The sequence below is a fragment of the Heptranchias perlo genome, unplaced genomic scaffold (genome assembly GCF_035084215.1).
Source record: "Heptranchias perlo isolate sHepPer1 unplaced genomic scaffold, sHepPer1.hap1 HAP1_SCAFFOLD_388, whole genome shotgun sequence".
NCBI lineage: Eukaryota > Metazoa > Chordata > Chondrichthyes > Hexanchiformes > Hexanchidae > Heptranchias > Heptranchias perlo.
This window is the reverse complement of record NW_027139400.1, coordinates 133,446-154,481: the sequence shown is the minus strand read 5'-3', so window position 1 is coordinate 154,481 and position 21,036 is coordinate 133,446. Positions and strand designations below refer to the sequence as shown.

Sequence of the window (21,036 nt, the reverse complement as noted above, 5' to 3'; positions counted from 1 at the left end):
GAGGGACAGTGAGCTGTGTATCGGAGGGAGTGGGGGTTTATATCACCACAGTGTGAGGGACAGTGAGCTGTGTATCGGGGGGAGTGGGGGTTTATATCACCACAGTGTGAGGGACAGTGAGCCCTCTATCGGAGGGAGTGGGGGTTTATATCACCACAGTGTGAGGGACAGTGAGCTGTGTATCGGAGGGAGTGGGGGTTTATATCACCACAGTGTGAGGGACAGTGAGCCCTCTATCGGAGGGAGTGGGGGTTTATATCACCACAGTGTGAGGGACAGTGAGCTGTGTATCGGGGGAGTTGGGGGTTTATATCACCACAGTGTGAGGGACAGTGAGCTGTGTATCGTAGGGAGTGGGGGTTTATATCACCACAGTGTGAGGGACAGTGAGCTGTGTATCGGGGGGAGTGGGGGTTTATATCACCACAGTGTGAGGGACAGTGAGCTGTGTATCGGAGGGAGTGGGGGTTTATATCACCACAGTGTGAGGGACAGTGAGCTGTGTATCGGAGGGAGTGGGGGTTTATATCACCACAGTGTGAGGGACAGTGAGCTGTGTATCGGAGGGAGTGGGGGGTTTATATCACCACAGTGTGAGGGACAGTGAGCTGTGTATCGGAGGGAGTGGGGGTTTATATCACCACAGTGTGAGGGACAGTGAGCCGTGTATCGGGGGAGTGGGGGTTTATATCACCACAGTGTGAGGGACAGTGAGCTGTGTATCGGGGGGAGTGGGGGTTTATATCACCACAGTGTGAGGGACAGTGAGCTGTGTATCGGAGGGAGTGGGGGTTTATATCACCACAGTGTGAGGGACAGTGAGCTGTGTATCGGGGGGAGTGGGGGTTTATATCACCACAGTGTGAGGGACAGTGAGCCCTCTATCGGAGGGAGTTGGGGTTTATATCACCACAGTGTGAGGGACAGTGAGCTGTGTATCGGGGGGAGCGGGGGTTTATATCACCACAGTGTGAGGGACAGTGAGCTGTGTATCGGAGGGAGTGGGGGTTTATATCACCACAGTGTGAGGGACAGTGAGCTGTGTATCGGGGGGAGTGGGGGTTTATATCACCACAGTGTGAGGGACAGTGAGCTGTGTATCGGAGGGAGTGGGGGTTTATATCACCACAGTGTGAGGGACAGTGAGCCGTGTATCGGGGGGAGTGGGGGTTTATATCACCACAGTGTGAGGGACAGTGAGCTGTGTATCGGGGGGAGTGGGGGTTTATATCACCACAGTGTGAGGGACAGTGAGCTGTGTATCGGAGGGAGTGGGGGTTTATATCACCACAGTGTGAGGGACAGTGAGCTGTGTATCGGAGGGAGTGGGGGTTTATATCACCACAGTGTGAGGGACAGTGAGCTGTGTATCGGGGGGAGTGGGGGTTTATATCACCACAGTGTGAGGGACAGTGAGCTGTGTATCGGAGGGAGTGGGGGTTTATATCACCACAGTGTGAGGGACAGTGAGCTGTGTATCGGAGGGAGTGGGGGTTTATATCACCACAGTGTGAGGGACAGTGAGCTGTGTATCGGGGGGAGTGGGGGTTTATATCACCACAGTGTGAGGGACAGTGAGCCCTCTATCGGAGGGAGTGGGGGTTTATATCACCACAGTGTGAGGGACAGTGAGCTGTGTATCGGAGGGAGTGGGGGTTTATATCACCACAGTGTGAGGGACAGTGAGCCCTCTATCGGAGGGAGTGGGGGTTTATATCACCACAGTGTGAGGGACAGTGAGCTGTGTATCGGGGGGAGTTGGGGGTTTATATCACCACAGTGTGAGGGACAGTGAGCTGTGTATCGGGGGGAGTGGGGGTTTATATCACCACAGTGTGAGGGACAGTGAGCTGTGTATCGGGGGTGAGTGGGGGTTTATATCACCACAGTGTGAGGGACAGTGAGCTGTGTATCGGAGGGAGTGGGGGTTTATATCACCACAGTGTGAGGGACAGTGAGCTGTGTATCGGAGGGAGTGGGGGTTTATATCACCACAGTGTGAGGGACAGTGAGCTGTGTATCGGAGGGAGTGGGGGTTTATATCACCACAGTGTGAGGGACAGTGAGCCGTGTATCGGAGGGAGTGGGGGTTTATATCACCACAGTGTGAGGGACAGTGAGCTGTGTATCGGGGGGAGTGGGGGTTTATATCACCACAGTGTGAGGGACAGTGAGCTGTGTATCGGAGGGAGTGGGGGTTTATATCACCACAGTGTGAGGGACAGTGAGCTGTGTATCGGAGGGAGTGGGGGTTTATATCACCACAGTGTGAGGGACAGTGAGCCGTGTATCGGAGGGAGTGGGGGTTTATATCACCACAGTGTGAGGGACAGTGAGCTGTGTATCGGGGGGAGTGGGGGGTTTATATCACCACAGTGTGAGGGACAGTGAGCTGTGTATCGGGGGGAGTGGGGGGTTTATATCACCACAGTGTGAGGGACAGTGAGCTGTGTATCGGAGGGAGTGGGGGTTTATATCACCACAGTGTGAGGGACAGTGAGCCCTCTATCGGACGGAGTTGGGGTTTATATCACCACAGTGTGAGGGACAGTGAGCTGTGTATCGGAGGGAGTGGGGGTTTATATCACCACAGTGTGAGGGACAGTGAGCTGTGTATCGGAGGGAGTGGGGGTTTATATCACCACAGTGTGAGGGACAGTGAGCTGTGTATCGGGGGGAGTGGGGGTTTATATCACCACAGTGTGAGGGACAGTGAGCCGTGTATCGGAGGGAGTGGGGGTTTATATCACCACAGTGTGAGGGACAGTGAGCTGTGTATCGGGGGGAGTGGGGGTTTATATCACCACAGTGTGAGGGACAGTGAGCTGTGTATCGGAGGGAGTGGGGGTTTATATCACCACAGTGTGAGGGACAGTGAGCTGTGTATCGGAGGGAGTGGGGGTTTATATCACCACAGTGTGAGGGACAGTGAGCTGTGTATCGGAGGGAGTGGGGGTTTATATCACCACAGTGTGAGGGACAGTGAGCTGTGTATCGGGGGGAGTGGGGGTTTATATCACCACAGTGTGAGGGACAGTGAGCTGTGTATCGGAGGGAGTGGGGGTTTATATCACCACAGTGTGAGGGACAGTGAGCTGTGTATCGGGGGAGTGGGGGTTTATATCACCACAGTGTGAGGGACAGTGAGCCGTGTATCGGAGGGAGTGGGGGTTTATATCACCACAGTGTGAGGGACAGTGAGCTGTGTATCGGAGGGAGTGGGGGTTTATATCACCACAGTGTGAGGGACAGTGAGCCCTCTATCGGAGGGAGTGGGGGTTTATATCACCACAGTGTGAGGGACAGTGAGCTGTGTATCGGAGGGAGTGGGGGTTTATATCACCACAGTGTGAGGGACAGTGAGCTGTGTATCGGAGGGAGTGGGGGTTTATATCACCACAGTGTGAGGGACAGTGAGCCGTGTATCGGAGGGAGTGAGGGTTTATATCACCACAGTGTGAGGGACAGTGAGCCCTCTATCGGAGGGAGTGGGGGTTTATATCACCACAGTGTGAGGGACAGTGAGCTGTGTATCGGAGGGAGTGGGGGTTTATATCACCACAGTGTGAGGGACAGTGAGCTGTGTATCGGAGGGAGTGGGGGTTTATATCACCACAGTGTGAGGGACAGTGAGCTGTGTATCGGGGGGAGTGGGGGTTTATATCACCACAGTGTGAGGGACAGTGAGCTGTGTATCGGGGGGAGTGGGGGTTTATATCACCACAGTGTGAGGGACAGTGAGCTGTGTATCGGAGGGAGTGGGGGTTTATATCACCACAGTGTGAGGGACAGTGAGCTGTGTATCGGGGGGAGTGGGGGTTTATATCACCACAGTGTGAGGGACAGTGAGCTGTGTATCGGAGGGAGTGGGGGTTTATATCACCACAGTGTGAGGGACAGTGAGCTGTGTATCGGAGGGAGTGGGGGTTTATATCACCACAGTGTGAGGGACAGTGAGCTGTGTATCGGGGGGAGTGGGGGTTTATATCACCACAGTGTGAGGGACAGTGAGCTGTGTATCGGAGGGAGTGGGGGTTTATATCACCACAGTGTGAGGGACAGTGAGCTGTGTATCGGAGGGAGTGGGGGTTTATATCACCACAGTGTGAGGGACAGTGAGCTGTGTATCGGAGGGAGTGGGGGTTTATATCACCACAGTGTGAGGGACAGTGAGCTGTGTATCGGAGGGAGTGGGGGTTTATATCACCACAGTGTGAGGGACAGTGAGCCGTGTATCGGAGGGAGTGGGGGTTTATATCACCACAGTGTGAGGGACAGTGAGCTGTGTATCGGAGGGAGTGGGGGTTTGTATCACCACAGTGTGAGGGACAGTGAGCTGTGTATCGGAGGGAGTGGGGGTTTATATCACCACAGTGTGAGGGACAGTGAGCTGTGTATCGGAGGGAGTGGGGGTTTATATCACCACAGTGTGAGGGACAGTGAGCCGTGTATCGGAGGGAGTGGGGGTTTCAGTCACAAGGAGTGAAGCCCATGGAATAAAGGTGGCAGTGGCAGCATGGATACAGAATTGGCCAATTATCAGGAAACAGAGAGTAGTGGTGAACGGTTGTTTTTTGGACTGGAGGGAGGTGTACAGTGGTGTTCCCCAGGGGTCGGTACTGGGACCACTGCTTTTCTTGATATATATTAATGACTTGGACTTGGGTGTACAGGGCACAATTTCAAAATTTGCAAATGACACAAAACTTGGAAGTGTAGTGAACAGTGAGGAGGATAGTGATGAACTTCAAGAGGATATCGACAGGCTGGTGGCATGGACGGACACATGGCAAATTAAATTTAACGCAGAAAAATCCGAGGTGATACATTTCGGTCGGAAGAATGAGAAGAGGCAATATAAACTGGAGGGCGCACCTTTAAAAGGGGTACAGGAACAGAGAGATCTGGGGGTACATGTGCACAAATCGTTGAAGGTGGCAGGGCAGGTTGAAAAACCAGTTAAAAAAGCATACTGCATCCTGAGCTTTATAAATAGAGGCATAGGAGGTTATGATGAACCTTTATAAAACACTGGTTCGGCCACAACTGGAGTATTGTGTCCAGTTCTGGGCACCGCACTTTAGGAAAGATATGAAGGCCTTAGAGAGGGTGCAGAAGAGATTTACTGGAATGATCCCAGGAATGAGGGACTTTAGTTACGTGGATAGACTGGAGATGATGGGGTTGTTCTCCTTGGAACAGAGAAGGTTGAGTGGAGATTTGATCGAGGTATTCAAAATCATGAAGGGTCTAGACAGAGTAGATAGAGAGAAACTGTTCCCATTGGCGGAAGGGTCAAGAACCAGAGGACATAGATTTAAGGTGATTGGTAAAAGAACCAAAGGTGACATGAGGAAAATCTTTTTTTACCCAGCGAGTGGTTAGGATCTGGAATACACTGCCCGAGGGGGTGGTGGAGGCAGATTCAATCATGGCCTTCAAAAGGGAACTGGATAAGTACTTGAAAGGAAAAAATTTGCAGGGCTACGGGGGAAAGGGTGAGGGAGTGGGACTAGCTGGATTGCTCTTGCACAGAGCCGGCACGGACTCGATGGGCCGAATGGCTTCCTTCCATGCTGTAACCTTTCAATGATTCTAAGGGGTGATATCAGCAAAGTGTGATGTTGTGCTCGCTGTGTGCCAGGCTTTCTGTGTGCTCACGGATATGCCGCTGTGCTACCTGTGATCAGTCAGAGGTTTGGTGTTTATGCCATGTATTCGGTGGAAAGCCTAGATGAGTGGAATGCTGTGCATGTCTTAAAACCCCATTTGTACTGTTTCCCTGGGCGCTCTAGGGTCTAACGGTTGCAGCCTGGCAGAGCCCCCAGGTCCCTTGTGGCATTTCAGGACCCTGTTATGTTGTCCTGGTTCCCGACCGTTCTGCCACTGGAAACAGCTTCTCCCCATCTACTCTATCGAAACCCTTCATAACTTTAAACATTATTAAATCTCCCCTTAACCTTCTCGGCTCTAAGGATAATAACCCCAGTTTCTCCAGTCAATCCACGTAACTGAAGTCCCTCATCCTTGGTACCATTCTAGTAAATCTCTTCTGCACCCTCTGGAAGGCCTTGTCATCCTTCCTGAAGTGCGGTGCCCACATATGGACACAATACTCCAGCTGAGGCCTCACCAGTGTTTTATAAAGCTTTAGCATAACTTCCTTGCTGTGTACCCTATGCCTCTATTTATTTATAAAGACATGGTTCCGTATGCATTTTAACAGCGTTAACCACTTGTCCTGTACCTTCAAAGATTTGTGTACATACACCCCCAGGTCTCTCTGTTCCTGCACCACTTTTAAAATTGCACTGTTTATTTTATATTGCCTCTCCTCATTCTTCCTTCGAAAATGTATCACTCCACACTTCTCTGCGTTAAATTTAATCTGCCATGTGTCTGCCCATTCCACCAGTCTGTCTCTGTCCTCCTGAAGTCTGTTACTATCCTCCACATTGTTCACCACATTTCCGAGCTTTGTATCATCTGCAAACTTTGAAATTATACCCTCGATACCAAAGTCCAGGTCATTAATATATATCAACAAGAGCAGTGGTCCTAATACCGACCCCTGGGGAACACCACTGTATACTTCCCTCCAGTCTGAAAAACAACTGTTCACCACTACTCTCTGCTTCTGTTTCGTATCCATGTTCACTTCACAACATCCCGGCTGTAGTGCTGAAGACTCGTGCTCCAGAACTAGCCGTGCCTCTAGCCAAACTGCTCCAGTACAGCTACAACACTGCCATCTACCCGACAAAGTGGAAAATTGCCCAGCTATGTCCTGTCCACAAAATTACCGCCCCTTCAGTCTACTCTCAATCATCAGCACAGTGATGGAAGGTGTCGTCGACAGTGCTGTCAAGCGGCACTTACTCACCAATAACCTGATCACTGATGCTCAGTTTAGGTTCTGCCAAGACCACTGAGGAGGATTGGAAGATTGTGGCCAGAGCCTCTGCAATTTCCACCCTTACTTCCCTCAGTGACCGAGGATGGAGACCATCTGGACCGGGTGACTATTCTACTTTGAGTACTGTCAATCTTTTAGGTCCCTCCTCTATCTATTTTTATCCTCTCCAATATCACTACGACCTCCTCCTTTACTGTGACATTGGCAGAATCCTCTCCTCCAGTGAAGACCGATGTGAATTATTCATTTATTACCTCCACAAGATCATCTTTTTTATCCCCAATCGGCCCCACCCTCTCCTTTGACTCCCCTTTTACTATTTATATATATTTTTTATTCGTTCATGGGATGTGGGCGTCGCTGGTGAGGCCGGCATTTATTGCCTATCCCTAATTGCCCTCGAGAAGGTGGTGGTGAGCCGCCTTCTTGAACCGCTGCAGTCCGTGTGGTGAAGGTTCTCCCACAGTGCTGTTAGGAAGGGAGTTCCAGGATTTTGACCCAGCGACGATGGAGGAACAGCGATATATTTCCAAGTCGGGATGGTGTGTGACTTGGAGGGGAACGTGCAGGTGGTGTTGTTCCCATGTGCCTGCTGCTCTTGTCCTTCTAGGTGGTAGAGGTCGCGGGTTTTGGAGGTGCTGTCGAAGAAGCCTTGGTGAGTTGCTGCAGTGCATCCTGTGGATGGTAAAACACTGCAGCCACTGTGCGCCGGTGGTGAAGGGAGTGAACGTTTAGGGTGGTGGATGGGGTGCCAATCAAGCGGGCTGCTTTGTCCTGGATGGTGTCGAGCTTCTTGAGTGTTGTTGGAGCTGCACTCATCCAAGCAAGTGGAGAGTATTCCATCACACTCCTGACTTGTGCCTTGTAGATGGTGGAAAGGCTTTGGGGAGTCAGGAGGTGAGTCACTCGCCGCAGAATACCCAGCCTCTGACCTGCTCTTGTAGCCACAGTATTTATATGGCTGGTCCAATTAAGTTTCTGGTCAATGGTGACCTCCAGGATGTTGTTGGTGGAGGATTCGACGATGGTAATGCCGTTGGATAGCAAGGGGAGGCAGTTAGACTCTCTCTACATGTTTATAAAAGGCTCGTGTTCCTTTTTATGTTAGCCACTAATCTTTTCTCATACACTCTCTTTGCCCCTCTTATTTCCTTTTTCAGTTCTCCCATGTACTTTAATCTGCTTGATTCTCTACTGTATTATGAACCTTACATTTGCCATAAGCCTCTTTTTCTGTTTCATTTTACTCTCCATATCTTTAGTCATCCAGGGAGCTCGAGCTTTAGATGCCCTTCCTTTCCCCCTCATGGGAATGTGTCTATTCTGTACCCGAACCATCTCCTCCTTGAGGGCCTCCCATTGTTCAATTACTGTTTCACCAACAATGTTTGATTCCAATCCACCTGGGCAAGATCCTCTCTAACTCTCTAAAATGAACCCTCCTCCAGTTAAGTATTTTCACATTTGATTGTTCCTTGTCCTTTTCTATAACTATTCTAAACCTAATGATATTATGATCACTGTTCCCCAAATGCTCCCCACTGAACATGCTCCACTTGCCCACTTCATTCCCCAGAACTAGATCCAGCACTGCTTCCTTCCTCATTGGGCTGGAAACACACTGAGCAAGAAAGTTCTCTTGAACATATTTCAGGAATTCCTCCCCCTCTTTGCTCTTTACACTGTTGTCTTCCCAGTCTATATTAGGATAATTGAAGTCCCCCATTATCACTACTGTATAGTTTTTACATTTTTCTGAAATTTGGTCTGTAGAGTCAAACCCAAATCAGACGAATGCCTTGGTCTGTTAAATCTGACTGTCGGCAAGACTGCCTCACCCACACCTCACCGTAGCAAGCATGTGAAATGGGTGTTTGAATCTCCCCCCTCCCGTCACTGCACCCCTCACAATCCTGTGGCAGTTTCCCCGGTGTACATAGCTTTGGCTGCGGTTATACTGGACATTGAGAGGCTGGTCTGTTTTGCCAGTCGAGATGGAGCACGGTTCCAGCAATGAGAAGGCCCATGTGTATAAGGTATTATTGGGGCTGTAAGTGAGATGTGGAGGGCAAACTCGCCAGGTATTTCCCCCCAACACCCACCATAGTTTGCCGGTATCGTTTGGTTTTTGATACATTTAGGAACGAAGAAACAGAAGGAAGCCATTCAATTAGATCATGGCTGATCTGCATCATAACACCATCGACCCACCTTGATTCTAGATCCCTTAATACCACTGACTAACAAAAATCGATCAATCTCAATTTTGACATTTCCAATTGACCCCCAGCCTCAACAGCTTTTTGGGGGAGAGAGTTCCAGATTTCCACTCCCCTTTGTGTGAAGAATTGCTTCCTGACGTCACCCCTGAACGGCCCAGCTCTAATTTTAAGGTTTTGCCCCCTTGTTCTGGACTCATAGAATCATAGAAGTTTACAACATGGAAACAGGCCCTTCGGCCCAACATGTCCATGTCGCCCAGTTTATACCACTAAGCTAGTCCCAATTGCCTGCACTTGGCCCATCTTACCCATGTAACTGTCCAAATGCTTTTTAAAAGACAAAATTGTACCCGCCTCTACTACTGCCTCTGGCAGCTCGTTCCAGACACTCACCACACTTTGAGTGAAAAAATTGCCCCTCTGGACCCTTTTGTATCTCTCCCCTCTCACCTTAAATCTATGTCCCCTCGTTATAGACTCCCCTACCTTTGGGAAAAGATTTTGACTATCTACCTTATCTATGCCCCTCATTATTTTATAGACTTCTATAAGATCTCCCCTAAACCTCCTACTCTCCAGGGAAAAAAGTCCCAGTCTATCTAACCTCTCCCTATAAGTCAAACCATCAAGTCCCGGCAGCATCCTAGTAAATCTTTTCTGCACTCTTTCTAGTTTAATAATATCCTTTCTATAATAGGGTGACCAGAACTGTACACAGTATTCCAAGTGTGGCTTTACTAATGTCTTGTACAACTTCATCAAGACATCCCAACTCCTGGACTCAATGTTCTGACCAATGAAACCAAGCATGCTGAATGCCTTCTTCACCACCCTATCCACCTGTGATTCCACTTTCAAGGAGCTATGAACCTGTACTCCTAGATCTCTTTGTTCTATAACTCTCCCCAACGCCCTACCATTAACGGAGGAGGTCCTGGCCCGATTCGATCTACCAAAATGCATCACCTCACATTTATCTAAATTAAACTCCATCTGCCATTCATCGGCCCATTGGCCCAATTGATCAAGATCCCGTTGCAATCCTAGATAACCTTCTTCACTGTCCACAATGCCACCAATCTTGGTGTCATCTGCAAACTTACTAACCATGCCTCCTAAATTCTCATCCAAATCATTAATATAAATAACAAATAACAGCGGACCCAGCACTGATCCCTGAGGCTCCCCGCTGGACACAGGCCTCCAGTTTGAAAAACAACCCTCTGCAACCACCCTCTGTCTTCTGTCGTCAATCCAATTTTGTATCCAATTGGCTACCTCACCTTGGATCCCATGAGATTTAACCTTATGTAACAACCTACCATGCGGTACCTTGTCAAAGGCTTTGCTAAAGTCCATGTAGACCACGTCTACTGCACAGCCCTCATCTATCTTCTTGGTTACCCCTTCAAAAAACTCAATCAAATTCGTGAGACATGATTTTCCTCTCACAAAACCATGCTGACTGTTCCTAATCAGTCCCTGCCTCTCCAAATGCCTGGAGATCCTGTCTCTCAGAATACCCTCTAACAACTTACCCACTACAGATGTCAGGCTCACTGGTCTGTAGTTCCCAGGCTTTTCCCTGCCTCCCTTCTTAAACAAAGGCACAACATTTGCTACCCTCCAATCTTCAGGCACCTCACCTGTAGCTGTCGATGATTCAAATATCTCTGCTAGGGGACCCGCAATTTCCTCCCTAACCTCCCATAACGTCCTGGGATACATTTCATTACCACCAGAGGAAATAGTTTCTCTCTATCCATCCTATCAAATCTTTTAATCATCTTAAACACCTCAATTAGATCACCCCTTAATCTTCTATATTTGAGGGAATACAAGCCTCGTCTGTGCAACCTGTCTGCGTAATTTAACCCTTTTAGCCCCGGTATCATTCCTGAATCTGCACTGCACCCCCTCTGAGGCCCATATATCCTTCCTGAGGTGCGGTGCCCAGAACTGAATGTACTACTCCAGATGGGTCTAACCAGAGCTTTCGATAACTGTAACATAACTCCTTTGTATCCGATTTCTTCTATCAGAATGTGTGACTGGGACACTTCCACACGGAATCCTCTCCCCATCCCGTCCCTGATCTCGTGGTGTGAGGACCAGCTTGGTTGGTGCAGATTGTTGCCTGTGTCACTCGCCCCATTACCTACATACCTGACCCGCCTCACGTGACCCCTGGCCACCCCCAGCTTAATGTAAAACAACTGCACTGTGCTGATGTCAGACTGACTGCCATTAACAGTGGATTAAAGCCACCAGGAGGCTTTTATTCCCAAACATCAAGCAGCCATATCGTGATCAATCTGACAGCGGATCTATCTGACGCTGCACTTCGTACTGCTACCGTTGTACATTTTACAAAGACCCTGATGGTTCAGCACTTTCCATTGTGTGGCCGGGTGAGACTGTATTTGCTAGTTTGCATCACATTTAATCCAGTTGCCGACCCAAACTGATGCAGTGTATTCGTTCAGTCTAAACTGTCCTCGACGTGTCTCCCTGTTTCGACAAGTCTCAACTTCCTCCCCCCCCCCCCCCCTCCCCCCCATCCTCTCTCCTGTTGAGCAGAGCAGCTGCTGTTTGGGGGCTGAGGTCTCAAGTGCACAGAGACTTGAGTGTGAGCTGTTTGTGTCGTAGCCAGATACTCCTGCTGCACCTGTCCCCATCAGTCTGCAGAGAAGTTTCAAAAAAATAGATTTTTTTTTCAAGAAACATTTTTTTGTTCCCATTTTGAAAAGTTGCGGGGCCTTGTAAAGGGTGAAATCCGTCGCGCCCTCACCCTCGAGAATGTCTTCCTTCAAACTGGACTTCCTGCCGGAGATGATGGTGGATCACTGCACTCTGAGCTCCAGCCCCGTGTGAGTAGGGAGCACACCGAGAGTGTGGTGGGCGACTCGTGCTCTCAGCTACAGTGCACTTTTCACAGCCACTTGCAACTGTTGGCCCAGCTCTCTCTCTTGTCTCTCTCCCTCTCTCCCTCCCTCTCTCTCTCCCTCTCTCCCTCTCTTGTCTCTCTCCCTCTCTGTCTATCTCTCCATCTGTCCCTCTCTCACCCTCTCCCCTGTCTGTCTCTCTCTCTGTCTGTCTCTCTCTCTGTCTGTCTCTCTCTCTGTCTGTCTCTCTCTCTGTCTGTCTCTCTCTCTGCTCTGTCTGTCTCTCTCTCTGCTCTGTCTGTCTCTCTCTCTGCTCTGTCTGTCTCTCTCTCTGCTCTGTCTGTCTCTCTCTCTGCTCTGTCTGTCTCTCTCTCTGCTCTGTCTGTCTCTCTCTCTGCTCTGTCTGTCTCTCTCTCTGCTCTGTCTGTCTCTCTCTCTGCTCTGTCTGTCTCTCTCTCTGCTCTGTCTGTCTGTCTCTCTCTCTGCTCTGTCTGTCTGTCTCTCTCTCTGCTCTGTCTGTCTGTCTCTCTCTCTGCTCTGTCTGTCTGTCTCTCTCTCTGCTCTGTCTGTCTGTCTCTCTCTCTGCTCTGTCTGTCTGTCTCTCTGCTCTGTCTGTCTGTCTCTCTCTCTGCTCTGTCTGTCTGTCTCTCTCTCTGCTCTGTCTGTCTGTCTCTCTCTCTGCTCTGTCTGTCTGTCTCTCTCTCTGCTCTGTCTGTCTGTCTCTCTCTCTGCTCTGTCTGTCTGTCTCTCTCTCTGCTCTGTCTGTCTGTCTCTCTCTCTGCTCTGTCTGTCTGTCTCTCTCTCTGCTCTGTCTGTCTGTCTCTCTCTCTGCTCTGTCTGTCTGTCTCTCTCTCTGCTCTGTCTGTCTCTCCTTCTCTCTCTTTCTCTCTCTCTCTGTCCTGTCCCATTCTCTCTCTCTCTTGCTCTCGCTCTCTCTCGCTCTGTCCTATCTCTCATTCTCTCTCTCTCTCTCTCATTCTCTCTCTCTCTCTCTCTCTGGGGCCAGGTCTCCCTCGGGCCCCGTCTCTCTCCCTCTCTCTCTCTCGGGCCCCGTGTCTGTCTGTCTGTCTCTCTCTCTTTCGGGCTCTCTCTCTCTTCGGCCCCATCTCTCCCTCTCTTTCTCTCTCTCTCCCCGTCTCCCCCTCTCTCTCTCTTGGGCCCCGTCTCCCCCTCTCTCTCTCTCTTGGGCCCCGTCTCCCCCTCTCTCTCTCTCTTGGGCCCCGTCTCCCCCTCTCTCTCTCTTGGGCCCCGTCTCCCCCTCTCTCTCTCTTGGGCCCCGTCTCCCCCTCTCTCTCTCTCTTGGGCCCCGTCTCCCCCTCTCTCTCTCTTGGGCCCCGTCTCCCCCTCTCTCTCTCTTGGGCCCCGTCTCCCCTCTCTCTCTCTTTGGGCCCCGTCTCCCCCTCTCTCTCTCTTGGGCCCCGTCTCCCCCTCTCTCTATCTCTCTTGGGCCCCCTCCCCCTCTCTCTATCTCTCTTCGGCCCCGTCTCCTCCTCTCTCTCTCTTCGGCCCCGTCTCCCCCTCTCCCTCTCTCTTCGGCCCCGTCTCCCCGTCTCTCTCTCTTGGGCCCGGTCTCAGTCTCGGTCTCTCTCTCTCTCTCTTCGGCCCCATCTCCCCCTCCCTCTCTCTTGGGCCCCGTCTCGGTCTCGCTCTCTCTCTCCGGCCCCGTTTCCCTCTCTCTCTTGGGCTCGGGCTCTCTCTCTTTCTCTCTCTCTCTCGGGCCCCGTCTCTCTTTCTCTCTCTGGGCCCCGTCTCTCTTTCTCTCTTTTGGGCCCCGTCTCTCTCTCTCTCTCTCTTTTGGGCCCCGTCTCTCTCTCTCTCTCTCTTTTGGGCCCCGTCTCTCTCTCTTTTGGGCCCCGTCTCTCTCTCTCTCTCTCTTTTGGGCCCCGTCTCTCTCTCTCTCTCTCTCTCTCTCGGGCCCCGTCTCTCTTTCTCTCTCTGGGCCCCGTCTCTCTCTCTCTGTCTCTCTCTCTGGGCCCCGTCTCTCTCTCTCTCTCTCTCTCTCTCTCTCTCTTTTGGGCCCCATCTCTCTCTCTCTCTCTCTCTGTCTCTCTCTCTCTCTCTCTGGGCCCCGTCTCTCTCTCTCTTTTGGGCCCCATCTCTCTCTCTCTCTCTCTCTCTCTCTGGGCCCTGTCTCTCTCTCTCTTTTGGGCCCCGTCTCTCTCTCTCTCTCTCTTTTGGGCCCCGTCTCTCTCTCTCTCTCTCCCTTTTGGGCCCCATCTCTGTCTCTCTCTGTCTCTCTCTCTCTCTGGGCCCCGTCTCTCTCTCTCTCTCTCTCTGGCCCCATCTCTCTCTCTCTCTCTCTGGCCCCATCTCTCTCTCTCTCTCTCTGGCCCCATCTCTCTCTCTCTCTCTGGCCCCATCTCGCGCGCGTGCCGGGCCCCGCTCCCCCTCCCTCCCCGCCCCCGCTCTCGCTCTCATTGCTAGCCTTTCGAATACTATGTTTGGGTCAGTATTTGTAGCAGTTACCTGTTGTTGAATGTCTGTGTTTGTCACCTTGAGTGCAAGACGTACGAGTGCTTTTTATACCCTTCAAATTTACCTTGAGAAATTTGAGCAGACAGAGATTTGGTGGTGTTGGGGAGGGTAGCTGAGTTTCAGAGCGGGTGCACATGACTGTTTGTAATGGACTCCGTGCAATGCAGTGAATTCTTGCAATGCCCAAAAAGTGATTTATGATTGAAGCTGGGCTGCTGAGGGTGTTCACAGTGTGACTGTATCTAACCCGTGCTGTACCTGCCCCGGGAGTGTTTGATGAGACAGTGTAGAGGGAGCTTTACTCTGTATCTAACCCGTGCTGTACCTGCCCTGGGTGTGTTTGATGGGACAGTGTAGAGGGAGCTTTACTCTGTATCTAACCCGTGCTGTACCTGCCCCGGGAGTGTTTGATGAGACAGTGTAGAGGGAGCTTTACTCTGTATCTAACCCGTGCTGTACCTGCCCCGGGAGTGTTTGATGGGACAGTGTAGAGGGAGCTTTACTCTGTATCTAACCCGTGCTGTACCTGCCCTGGGAGTGTTTGATGGGACAGTGTAGAGGGAGGTTTACTCTGTATCTAACCCGTGCTGTACCTGCCCCGGGAGTGTTTGATGGGACAGTGTAGAGGGAGCTTTACTCTGTATCTAACCCGTGCTGTACCTGCCCTGGGAGTGTTTGATGGGACAGTGTAGAGGGAGGTTTACTCTGTATCTAACCCGTGCTGTACCTGCCCCGGGAGTGTTTGATGGGACAGTGTAGAGGGAGCTTTACTCTGTATCTAACCCGTGCTGTACCTGCCCTGGGAGTGTTTGATGGGACAGTGTAGAGGGAGCTTTACTCTGTATCTAACCTGTGCTGTACCTGCCCTGGGAGTGTTTGATGGGACAGTGTCGAGGGAGCTTTACTCTGTATCTAACCCGTGCTGTACCTGCCCTGGGAGTGTTTGATGGGACAGTGTAGAGGGAGCTTTACTCTGTATCTAACCTGTGCTGTACCTGCCCTGGGAGTGTTTGATGGGACAGTGTCGAGGGAGCTTTACTCTGTATCTAACCCGTGCTGTACCTGCCCTGGGAGTGTTTGATGGGACAGTGTCGAGGGAGCTTTACTCTGTATCTAACCCGTGCTGTACCTGTCCCGGGAGTGTTTGATGGGACAGTGTAGAGGGAGCTTTACTCTGTATCTAACCCGTGCTGTACCTGCCCTGGGAGTGTTTGATGGGACAGTATGGAGGGAGCTTTACTCTGTATCTAACCTGTGCTGTACCTGTCCTGGGAGTGTTTGATGGGACAGTGTAGAGGGAGCTTTACTCTGTATCTAACCCCTGCTGCACTTGGTGTGGGAGTGGGTGTAAAAAAATTGGAATCTGTTGTTTTATGAGCTGCTGGAATGGCCTGCTCCTGTGCTGTCCCTCTATATAATCCTGTGAGAAGGTTCAGTGTTGAACGTGTGGGTGCTTGTGTGTTTTGCGAGGTTACAAAGTCTGTCTGACATGACCTATACTGTATTAATACTCACCCAATAAAAATCTATCGATCTGTCATGAAAGCTCCAGCTGACTCCCAGCATCCACAGCCCGTTACGGAGAGAGTTCCAGATTTCCACCAGCCATTGTGTGAAAAAGTGCTTCCTGATTTTACTTTTGAACGGTCTGGCTCCAAATTTAAGATGCCGCCCCCTTGTCCTGGACTCCCCGACCGGAGGGATGGTGTCTCTGTATTTGCCCCATTGAATCCCTTCGTCATTTTAATCCCTGATAGTAAAATGACAGCAGTGGTTGTTATTCTTCGAGGTGTCACCTCTGTATAAGTGCATCGAATGGTGTGTCACACCAATTGTTGTCAAATGGCTACAACCCCCCGCTCCGACCCTCCCCTCCCCCCCCCCCCCCCGCTCCGACCCTCCCCTCCCCCCAACCCCCCCGCTCCGACCCTCCCCTCCCCCCAACCCCCCCGCTCCGACCCTCCCCTCCCCCCAACCCCCCGGCTCCGACCCTCCCCCCAACCCCCCCGCTCCGACCCTCCCCTCCCCCCAACCCCCCCGGCTCCGACCCTCCCCCCAACCCCCCGCTCCGACCCTCCCCTCCCCCCCCCCCCGGGCTCTGACCCTCCCCCCCCGGGCTCTGACCCTCCCCCCCCGGCTCTGACCCTCCCCCCCCGGCTCTGACCCTCCCCCCCCGGCTCTGACCCTCCTCCCCGCCCCCGCTCCGACCCTCCTCCCCACCCCCGCTCCGACCCTCCTCCCCACCCCGCTCCGACCCTCCTCCCCTCCCCCGCTCCGACCCTCCTCCCCACCCCCGCTCCGACCCTCCTCCCCACCCCCGCTCCGACCCTCCTCCCCACCCCCGCTCCGACCCTCCTCCCCGCCCCCGCTCCGACCCTCCTCCCCACCCCCCGCTCCGACCCTCCTCCCCACCCCCCGCTCCGACCCTCCTCCCCGCCCCCGCTCCGACCCTCCTCCCCACCCCCGCTCCGACCCTCCTCCCCCCCCCCCCGCTCCGACCCTCCTCCCCGCCCCCGCTCCGACCCTCCTCCCCCCCCCCCGCTCCGACCCTCCTCCCCACCCCCGCTCCGACCCTCCTCCCCCCCCCCCCGCTCCGACCCTCCTCCCCACCCCCGCTCCGACCCTCCTCCCCCCCCCCCCGCTCCGACCCTCCTCCCCGCCCCCGCTCCGACCCTCCTCCCCGCCCCCGCTCCGACCCTCCTCCCCACCCCCGCTCCGACCCTCCTCCCCACCCCCGCTCCGACCCTCCTCCCCACCCCCCGCTCCGACCCTCCTCCCCCCCCCCCGCTCCGACCCTCCTCCCCGCCCCCGCTCCGACCCTCCTCCCCCCCCCCCGCTCCGACCCTCCTCCCCGCCCCGCTCCGACCCTCCTCCCCTCCCCACCCCCGCTCCGACCCTCCTCCCCTCCCCACCCCCGCTCCGACCCTCCTCCCCTCCCCACCCCCGCTCCGACCCTCCTCCCCACCCCCGCTCCGACCCTCCTCCCCACCCCCGCTCCGACCCTCCTCCCCACCCCCGCTCCGACCCTCCTCCCCACCCCCGCTCCGACCCTCCTCCCCCCCCCACCCCCGCTCCGACCCTCCTCCCCTCCCCACCCCCGCTCCGACCCTCCTCCCCACCCCCCGCTCCGACCCTCCTCCCCTCCCCACCCGCTCCGACCCTCCTCCCCACCCGCTCCGACCCTCCTCCCCCCCCCACCCCGCTCCGACCCTCCTCCCCACCCCCGCTCCGACCCTCCTCCCCCCCCCACCCCCGCTCCGACCCTCCTCCCCACCCCCGCTCCGACCCTCCTCCCCGCCCCCGCTCCGACACTCCTCCCCGCCCCCGCTCCGACCCTCCTCCCCCCCCACCCCCGCTCCGACCCTCCTCCCCCCCCCACCCCCGCTCCGACCCTCCTCCCCACCCCCGCTCCGACCCTCCTCCCCACCCCCGCTCCGACCCTCCTCCCCACCCCCGCTCCGACCCTCCTCCCCACCCCCGCTCCGACCCTCCTCCCCACCCCCGCTCCGACCCTCCTCCCCGCCCCCGCTCCGACCCTCCTCCCCCCCCCCCGCTCCGACCCTCCTCCCCTCCCCCGCTCCGACCCTCCTCCCCACCCGCTCCGACCCTCCTCCCCCCCCCACCCCCGCTCCGACCCTCCTCCCCGCCCCCGCTCCGACCCTCCTCCCCGCCCCCGCTCCGACCCTCCTCCCCGCCCCCGCTCCGACCCTCCTCCCCACCCCCGCTCCGACCCTCCTCCCCACCCCCGCTCCGACCCTCCTCCCCACCCCCGCTCCGACCCTCCTCCCCACCCCCGCTCCGACCCTCCTCCCCACCCGCTCCGACCCTCCTCCCCCCCCCCACCCCGCTCCGACCCTCCTCCCCCCCCACCCCGCTCCGACACTCCTCCCCGCCCCCGCTCCGACACTCCTCCCCGCCCCCGCTCCGACACTCCTCCCCGCCCCCGCTCCGACACTCCTCCCCGCCCCCGCTCCGACCCTCCTCCCCGCCCCCGCTCCGATTTTCCTGCCCACCCCCCAGCTCCGACCCTCGCCGACCCCCGACCCCCCCCGCTCTGACACCCCACCCCCCCCCAGGCTGCGACACTTCCCACCGCCCCCACCCTGCCCCTGCTCTTCCCACCGCCCCCGCCCCGCCGCTGCTGTTCCCACCGCCTCCCCCCGCCCCGACGGCTCTCCCTACTTCTCAAATTGAAAAGTAAGGAAGATCTTGTATTTCTATGTAGGCTTAATTCTCAGTACTACTGGAGGAAGGAGAATCTGTAATGACGTTTACAGGGGAAGTGGATAAATATTTGATCAAATAAAATTTCAAATGGGTATGGGGAAGGGCAAGGATTTGGGACTGAGAGAGCGAGTACAGGTGTGATTGGCCAAATGACGACCTCCTGTGCTGGAAAACTCTCAGAAGGTTCCAACGAGTTACTTCTGAAGTTGCTGTGATTCTTTTCTAGGCAAACATGGCAGCCAATTTGCATACAGCAAAGTCCCAAAGACAATGGCTGAGCTGTCTGGACAGTTAACTGCTTGGTATTTGTTGAGGTATAAATAGTAGCCGGGTAACTCCCCTGCTGTTCTTCCATTCGTGCCATGTGATCTTTTACATAGAATCATGGAAGGAGGCCATTCGGACCATCGAGTCTGTGCTGGCTCTGTGCAAGAGCAATCCAGCTAGTCCCACTCCCTCGCCCTATCCCCGTAGCCCTGCACATTTTTTCCTTTCAAGTACTTATCCAGTTCCCTTTTGAAGGCCATGATTGAATCTGCCTCCACCACCCCCTCGGGCAGTGTATTCCAGATCACAACCACTCGCTGGGTAAAGAAGTTTTTCCTCATGTCACCTTTGATTCTTTCGCCAATCACCTTAAATCTATGTCCTCTGGTCCTTGACCCTTCCACCAATGGGAACAGTTTCTCTCTATCTACTCTGTCTAGACCCTTCATGATTTTGAATACCTCGATCAAATCTCCTCGCAACCATCTTTGTTCCAAGGAGAACAATCCCAGCGTCTCCAGTCTATCCACGTAACTGAAGTCCCTCATCACTGGAATCATTCTAGTAAATCTCTTCTGCACCCTCTCGAAGGCCTCACATCTTTCCTAAAGTGCGGTGCCCAGAACTGGACACAATACTCCAGTTGTGGCCAAATCAGTGTTTTATGAAGGTTCATCATGACTTCCTTGCTTTTGCACTCTATGCCTCTATTTATAAAGCCCAGGATGCCATGTGCTTTTTTAACCACTTCCTCAACCTGCCCTGCCACCTTCAACGATTTGTGCACATATACCCCCAGATCTCTCTGTTCCTGTACCCCTTTTAGAGTTGTGCCCTCTAGTTTACATTGCCTCTCCCCGTTCTTCCTACCGAAATGTATCACTTTGCATTTTTCTGCGTTAAATTTCATCTGCCACGTGTCCGCCCATTCCACCAGCCTGTCTATATCCTCTTGAAATCTATCACTATCCTCCTCACTGTTCACTACACTTCCAAGTTTTGTGTCATCTGTAAATTTTGAAATTGTGCCCTGTACACCCAAGTCCAATATTTATCAAGAAAAGCAGTGGTCCCAGTACCGACCCCTGGGGAACACCACTGTACACCTCCCTCCAGTCCGAAAAACAACCGTTCACCACGACTCTCTGTTTCCTGTCCCTTAGCCAATTCTGTATCCATGTTGCTACTGTCCCCTTTATTCTTGATGATAAGCCCACTGTGCGACACTTTATCAAACACCTTTTGAAAGTCCATATACACCATACCAACTGCATTGCTCTCATCGACCCTCTCTGTTACCTCATCAAAAAACTCTATCAGGTTGGATAAACTCGATTTGTCTTTAACAAATCCATGCTGACTTTCCCTAATCAATCCACACTCGTCCAAGTGACTGTTAATTCTGTCCTGGATTATTGTTTCTAAAAGTTTCCCCACCACTGAGGTTAAACTGACCGGCCTGTAGTTGCTGGGTTTATCCTTGCACCCTTTTTTGAACAAGGGTGTAATGTTTGCAATTCTCCAGTCCTCTGGCACCATCCCCGTATCTACGGATGTTTGGAAGATTATGGCCAGCACCTCTGCGATTTCCACCCTTACTTCCCTCAACAACCTAGGATGCATCCCATCTGGACCGGGTGACTTATCTACTTGAAGTACAGCTAGCCTTTCTAGTACCTCCTCTTTATCAATTTTTAGCCCATCCAGTATCTCAACTATATCTTCCTTTACTGAGACTCTGGCAGCATCTTCTTCCTTGGTAAAGACAGATGCAAAGTACTCATTTAGTACCTCAGCCATCCCCTCTGCCTCCATGAGTAGATCTCCTTTATGGTCCCTAATCGGCCCTGCCCCTCCTCTTACTGTTTACGTGCCTGTCGAAGACTTCTGGATTCCCTTTTATGTTGGCCGCCAGTCTATTCTCATACTCTCTAATTTCCTTTTTCACTTCCTCTCTGACCTTTCTATATTCTGTCTGGTTCTCACTTGTATTATCAACCTGACATCTGTCATACGCCCCTTTTTTCCATTTCATCTTACTCTC

At 53.4% G+C, this 21,036-nt stretch overlaps 1 protein-coding gene across 3 annotated transcripts in view; it reads left to right on the top strand.

Annotated features, from left to right (window-relative positions):
* Positions 1-21,036, top strand: part of LOC137311979 (CUGBP Elav-like family member 1) — a 128,626-nt gene that overhangs the window by 77,199 nt on the left and 30,391 nt on the right. Inside the window, exon 1 of one of the 3 annotated variants that reach the window (XM_067978789.1) lies at positions 11,862-12,008. The exons of the other annotated variants lie outside the window; for them this stretch is intronic. Coding sequence (XP_067834890.1) covers positions 11,938-12,008 — 71 coding nt within the window. The 5' untranslated portion in view covers positions 11,862-11,937. Of the gene's footprint in view, positions 1-11,861; positions 12,009-21,036 lie in introns of those variants that run through there. 3 annotated transcript variants of the gene reach the window in all.